This window comes from Aotus nancymaae, unplaced genomic scaffold (genome assembly GCF_030222135.1).
Source record: "Aotus nancymaae isolate 86718 unplaced genomic scaffold, 86718_ANA_hifiasm-v0.15.2.pri h1tg000007l, whole genome shotgun sequence".
NCBI classification, from domain to species: domain Eukaryota; kingdom Metazoa; phylum Chordata; class Mammalia; order Primates; family Aotidae; genus Aotus; species Aotus nancymaae.
The window spans coordinates 54,744,695-54,751,465 of record NW_026988418.1 but is presented as its reverse complement, the minus strand read 5'-3'; the positions used below and the strand labels follow the sequence as shown (position 1 = coordinate 54,751,465).

The 6,771-nt window shown below is 45.5% G+C and overlaps 1 protein-coding gene across 1 annotated transcript; it reads left to right on the top strand.

The window, feature by feature from the left end:
* Nucleotides 1-1,894: 1,894 nt before the first annotated feature.
* On the top strand, nucleotides 1,895-3,126 carry LOC105721688 (G1/S-specific cyclin-E1-like). Its single transcript, XM_064371778.1, is given in 2 exon segments — nucleotides 1,895-2,005; nucleotides 2,008-3,126. Coding segments are annotated over 2 exon segments (1,230 nt in total).
* The last annotated feature ends 3,645 nt before the right edge of the window (nucleotides 3,127-6,771 follow it).

The window sequence follows — 6,771 nt, the reverse complement described above, 5'->3', positions numbered from 1 at the left end:
GTGTTTGGGATCCCGGAAGCCGGGTTTTCACAGTGGCCTGGACCACAAGAAAATTGCTGAATCTTCCAGTCGGGGTCGTAGAGCCTGGAGGGTTCCCCTCTTGGGAGAGCCGCCTGGCCCTGTGCAATCAGAGTCCCGGACCCCTGCCAGGGACCCAGCGACCCAGGAAGTCCCCACCTCCTCTCAAGTTGACCCTGGGCCTCGAGTTGAGAGGTCTCCTCCTCTAAAAAGGCTGGCGCCTCTCAACCCTAGACCTCGAGACTCCTTTCACATGGGAAATCTCGTAATGGCGCCCATTGTCTTTTTGGTAAGTAAACGGTGGCTTAGAAATTTTGGTGGGATTAGCTAAGTCATTGGTGATTGTGTCTCAGTTTAGGGTCAATGGTTCCAGACCTAACTTGGGAGTAGCACTGCTTTATTCAGATGGGCCATCCTATTCCGAATGTTAATTTACTCTGTTTTTCATATTCAGATTTCCATGCTGAATTTCATCTCTATTGCCGGCCCTAAAAGCCCCTGTTTCACTAAGCTTTGGAACCTGACTATAGGAAATCTTGTTTCATCCCAAGATCTCAGCTGGAAAGAGAAATCCACCGGGTGGGTGGCCTCTTCCAGCGCGGAAGCTGGGACACCATCCTGATCCTCCCCCCACCGGAGCCGAGCCCTCAGAGCCACGGAGAAGAGGAGCCTGAGCAGCTCTGAGGGACGAGTCTCTGATGATGGGACTTCCCCTCATCCTGCCAGGACCCTGTCCCAAGGAGAAGATGCCTTAGGATGCGACCAGAGTTACAAATGTTTTCTCCTGCTCTTTAGAGCACTTGGGATGAAGCTCCTGCCAAGTCTTGGGAGCGAGGTAGCATGTCACTCAACGTGCTCAGGACCATTGCTCTGATTTTCATATTTTCGGACTGAAAGCGTTTATGAAGGACTGAAAAACACCATAGTCTTTGAGGACTCAGTTTAAAGGACGTGGGGTGGGGGTGGGTGCAATGCCTTGTTGGCTCCTTGGAGTGGACTGGCAGGTAGGGAAACACACACACTCCGTTTCCTCTAGCAGGCTGGACTTCAGGGCCTGGGATGGAAAACTGAACAGTCAAAGAGTAACAATATTCATGGAGAGGTTGGCTCCATGCATTGAAAATTGTTATCCCCAGAAACAAGTGTAGGAAGCACCCAGGGCACTGCTGTTCACCACCAACTGAGCAGCATGTGTGACTTTGATTACAGTGTATAGTGCATGAAAATTCATTCCTGTTTACAAATAATTGATCACAATCAGTTGTAGATTTCTTTGTTCCTTCTCTCCTTCCACTGCGTCACTTGACTAGCCTTAAATTAAAAAAAAAAAAAAAATCACTTGTTTGTACATATTATATTGTTTCAGTTGATCCTTTCCCATCCGTGCCCCACCCCTCAAAGTAGCTGGGACCACAGGTGTGCCCCACGACCAGGCTAATTTTTATATACAGGGTTTCGCCGTATTGGCCAGGCTGGTCTTGAACTTCTGGATTCAAGTGATCCACCTGCCTGGGCCGCCCAAAGTGCTGAGATTACAGGAGTGGGCCACTCCACCTGGCCATCATTTCTATTTTGAATTTAAATATTTTGTAGTCATAAGTATCATCCTTCAAAGATTCTGGGTTTCATTCCATGTGCATGATGGGGTTCAGGACACGCTACTCCAAATTATAACACCTGAGGTATTGAATATTTTATGCTAAAGGAATTTGAGAAAACAACAGAAGCGGCAGCCAGCGCGGTGCCGGGGGCAGGCGCGGATCCCGCCACCCCCGCGCGCTCGGCACCCCCGCCTCCCGCCGCCGCCGCCTGCCGGGACTGGAGCGCGCTGCCCGCCGCGGACACGATCCTGGCCTCAGGCTGGAGCAGTCCCACCATGCCGAGGGAACGCAGGGAGCGGGATGCGAAGGAGCGGGACATCATGGTGGAGGACGGCGGCGGGGAGTTCTCAGTTCGCTCCAGGAAGAGGAAGGCAAACGTGGCCGTTTTTTTTTGCAGAATCCAGATGAAGAAATGGCCAAAATCGACAGGACGGCGAGGGACCAATGTGGGAGCCAGGCTTGGGATAATAATTCAGTCTGTGCGGACCCCTGCTCCCTAATCCCCACACCTGTCAAAGAAGAAGATGAGCTGGTTTACCCAAACTCAATGTGCAAGCCTCGGCATATCACGCCGTCCAGAGGTTCCCCACTGCCTGTACTGAGCTGGGCAAATAGAGAGGAAGTCTGGAAAATCATGTTAAACAAGGAAAAGACATACTTAAGGGATAAGTGCTTTCTTGAGCAACACCCTCTTCTGCAGCCAAAAATGCGAGCAATTCTTCTAGATTGGTTAATGGAGGTGGGTGAAGGCTATACGCTTCACAGGGAGACCTTTTACTTGGCACAATATTTCTTTGACCGGTATATGGCGACACAAGAAAATGTTGTAAAAACTCTTTTACAGCTTATTGGGATTTCATCTTTATTTATAGCAGCCAAACTTGAGGAAATCTATCCTCCAAAGTTGCACCAGTTTGCGTATGTGACAGACGGAGCATGTTCAGATGAAATTCTTACCATGGAGTTAATGATTATGAAGGCCCTTAAGTGGCGTTTAAGTCCCCTGACGATTGTGTCCTGGCTGAATGTATACATGCCGGTTGCATATCTAAATGACATCCATGAGGTGCTACTGCCACAGTATCCCCAGCAAACCATTATGCAGATTGCAGAGCTGTTGGATATCTGTGTCCTGGATGTCGACTGCCTCGAATTTCCTTACGGTATACTTGCTGCTTCAGCCGTGTATCATTTCTCTTCATCTGAATTGATGCAAAAGGTTTCAGGATATGAATGGTGCGACATAGAGAACTGTGTCAAGTGGATTGTTCCATTTGCCATGGTTATAAGGGAGATGGGGACCTCAAAACTGAAGCACTTCAGGCGCGTCGCTGATGAAGATGCGCACAACATACAGACCCACAGAGACAGCTGGGATTTGCTGGACAAAGCCCGAGCCAAGAAAGCCATGTTGTCTGATCAAAATAGGGCTTCTCCTCTCCCCAGTGGGCTCTTCACCCCTCCGCAGAGCAATAAGAAGCAGAGCAACGGGCCAGAAATGGCATGACACCCCAACCTTCACCAAAGACAGTCACGTGGAAGTGCCTGCCCCACGTTCTCTTCTGTCCTCTGCGGCGGAGGCATACATTCGCTTTTACAGATATCTAAATGGAAGAATGTTTCTTCCACAACAGATGTATTTCTGTGGATGGCATCGGACATGGCAAAGTATTTTTTATTGAATGGTTATAGGTTTTTTTAAAATAAGTGGGTCAAGTACACCAGCCACCTCCAGACACCAGTACGTGCTCCCGATGCTGCTATGGAAGGTGCTACTTGACCTGAGGACTCACGACAACAAAAGCTTGAAGCTCCAGAGGGCCGCAGTGGTGTGGCTTTCTCCGTGGGGTGCTCTGGGCTGCATTGTACCAAGTGAAGCAGGTGGTTGTGGGCAAGCGTCGTGCAGAGCCCACAGCCAGCTGAGCAGGGCGCTACCCTCTCCACACTATCAATCAGTTGACAATGTTGTACAACACCTTTAATGAACTCTGTTTTGTAACTGCTGCTATATGTATCCATTTTTTAATAAAGATAATACTGCCTTTGAGACAAAAAAAAAAAAAAAAACAAAACAGAAGCAGGAAAGTCACTGTCACTCTCCCCCTGCCCTTCTTCCCTGAAGCTGATCATGAGACTCTCATGTGAGAAGTGTCCTTTCTGTACCCAGAGGAATTGTGCGTCCTTGAGTCTGAAGACACAGGGACACAGAGAAGAGCCTGAATAAAGAGGCCTGGCTACGTTTTCCCCAATTTGTTACTGTTAGATCATACATTTTTGTCTTATCATAGCTCTCCATGACTACTCACTCTTCATAAAACCTACTGTTAAAAAAACAGCTGAGGTTTCGTTGTTTCCATGGGCCTTCATTTCCTTTGGAAGTCACTCCTGTCATATAAAACTTATTTTAAATAATTAGATGTGCTCTTCTCTTGTAAGTCTGTCTTTTGCTATAAGGGTCTCAGCAGTGAACCTAGGCTGGGTGAGGAAAAGTCATATTTCCTCCCCTACATGTACAAATGTCTTCCACTGTAAAACTATAAACATATTACTGGGGCAGATTTAAGGCAAGAAATTGAATTGTTATTCCCCTTTGGATGAACTGAACAGATGAGATAATAAACTCCCAGTTCCTCCCAGGTGGATATACATCTATAGCTCATTCCCTGAAGCTCCTTGAAGGTCAAACCTGCTGGAGATTGAGGGGACTTCCAGGGATCTCTCAGCCTAGGAGATCACTGCTGGTGAGAGGATTGCTGCAGTCTCCCTGGGAGGGTGCATGGCCACTGGAAAGTATCACTGCTGTAACTTCAACACAACTGTTTTCATCACATCTGCTCTTTGTGCAGTGTTGCAGGCAAAACACAAGAGCTAACACGCACATGAGTAACATATGCACTCAACTGTGCCTGACATGCAAAGTGCCATGTGTGAGGCACAGCTGATGAGTGTGCATATGTTTACTCATTTGGTGCTCACCTCAGGCTGAGGTCACACCACCACCTTCATCTTTTATATGAGAAAACAGATGCACAAAGACATTAAATAACCTGCCCGTGGTCACTCAGCCAGCAAAGGAGGATTTGAAAGCAGGAATTTGAAGTGAAGGCAGCCTGACTCCAGAAGACATTCTTAGAACCATTGTATTTATACTGCTTCTAACGAAATCACCTTCACAAAAGTTACAACAGTGAGAAAAACCTGACATAGGAAAATTGTGACTGTGAAAGAAATCTGACCTAACTGACTGTATCTTGCTTTTAACCTCCAAGCTGCCCTTGTCCGTTCCTGGGCAGAGGCCAGGCTAACGATGAGAGGAGTTTACTTCCAAGTCTAAGTCTGAAACAAAGATGATAGCCCCTTCCCTAAACCAATTCCTTCCTTTCTTGGGGATCAGACCTCCTTAGCAAAGCTAACAAATCAGGCACCAGATTGGAAATCATGGCTCAGGAGCCATGCAGCCAGAAGCCACAAGATTCCTAAGCTCCCCAATTGTGCCTGTAGATAACATCATTAGTGTCAAACCTAAGTTGGTGTTCAAGGTATTTTTCAGACCCTATCTTACGATGGACTAGTTGGCACACACAGACCGGTAAACTAGCTCATCTGGTCCTGTGGTCCCTGCCCAGGGGCTGACTCACTGCAAGTAAACAAGCTCTGACTCCCTGTGATTTTCATCTCCAACCCAACCAATCAGCTTTCCCCATTCCCCAGCCTCCTGCCCGCCAAACTGTCCTTAAATAAATCCCTAGCCTCTGAATTTGGGGGGTGGAAGATTTGAGTAATAATAAATCCCTGTCCTGGTCACTTAGCTGCCTCTGCATTTATTAAATTCTTTCTCTGCTGCAGAACGCCTGCTGTTCTCAGCTCCATTGGCTTTTCTGGGCAATGGGCAAGATAAAGCTACTGGGCAGTTACACTAATAAAAGAGAAACACAAATGGTAAGCATGCTTGAAAAGAAATGTAAGGCTGTGTATTTCTTTTGAAGAAACACCAAACGAGGAGGAATGATATGACAGGCAGTACACCGTCCTAAATGTTTTCACGATTCTCTTACTGTTGCTGGAGCAGCCGTGAGAAACAGCTCCCGAACACCGAATGGGGAAGGAAAGGGTTTATTATTATCATTGTTAATATTATTACAGCTGGGGACTGAGCAATGGTTCCAAATTACCCAGCTCGTTTAACAAAGGAAGGTTCTATGTTTATATAGGCTTATACTTTAGGTATTACACGTGGAAGAATCTTAGGTTTACAGCCTTAGAAATCACATATGAAAGGGTTTCGGTTTACAGCTTCAGGAATCACATATGAAAGGGCTTCTGTGTTTACAGCTTTAGGACTCACATGTTAAAAGGTTCCTGGGTTTGATCTTGTTTTAAGTAAAAACAGTCTTCCGGAGTTTCCCCAAGACCAAGCCTGCCATCTACAGGAAGGTGAAACAGGAGGCGCCAGTCGGTCAGCCTTTTCTTCTATTGAAATGCAGTGTGATAGTCAAAGGAGAAGTTGATCTCAGATGACTGGGTCTCCTTCCTCACTACCTCCCCTATATCCTTCTTATCCCAACAACTCCTCCCCAGAAACCTTCAACTTAAACACGATTCCTGCCAGGTTTGGGTTTTTCCTCCCTTTACGTTTTCCTCTCACCTGTTCCACACCCCTTCTTCCATATCTACTCTGTTCTTTCACTTTCAGATCATTGAGGATTTTCCATTGAAAAATATTTTTAAAAACCATGAAGAAGTAGATAACCGGCCATCCATATTCAGACCTCCTGGAATTAATTACTGTTAACATATGTACATATTTTTCTTCCAAATCATTTTAAGCTATTGTATTTTTTAAATTATACATGCTAAGCATAGACGATACTAACAGTACAGAAAATGTACACATATGCTAAATTTTTGATCACCTTAAGTTCAAAAATAGCTTTTCATAACATTCAGGCAACACTGGAGTTATGGTCTTGTGGTATATTTTAACTAGACTGTATATTTTAACTAGACTGTACTCTCCAGGCTGCACAAAAGAAAAAATAATAAAGAAGAATATATACATATGTGTGTTTATGTACATATATAATATATATGAAAAAATAAAATAATAAAAAAGGATATATATGCTTTTATAAAATTGAGCTTAGATTTTATT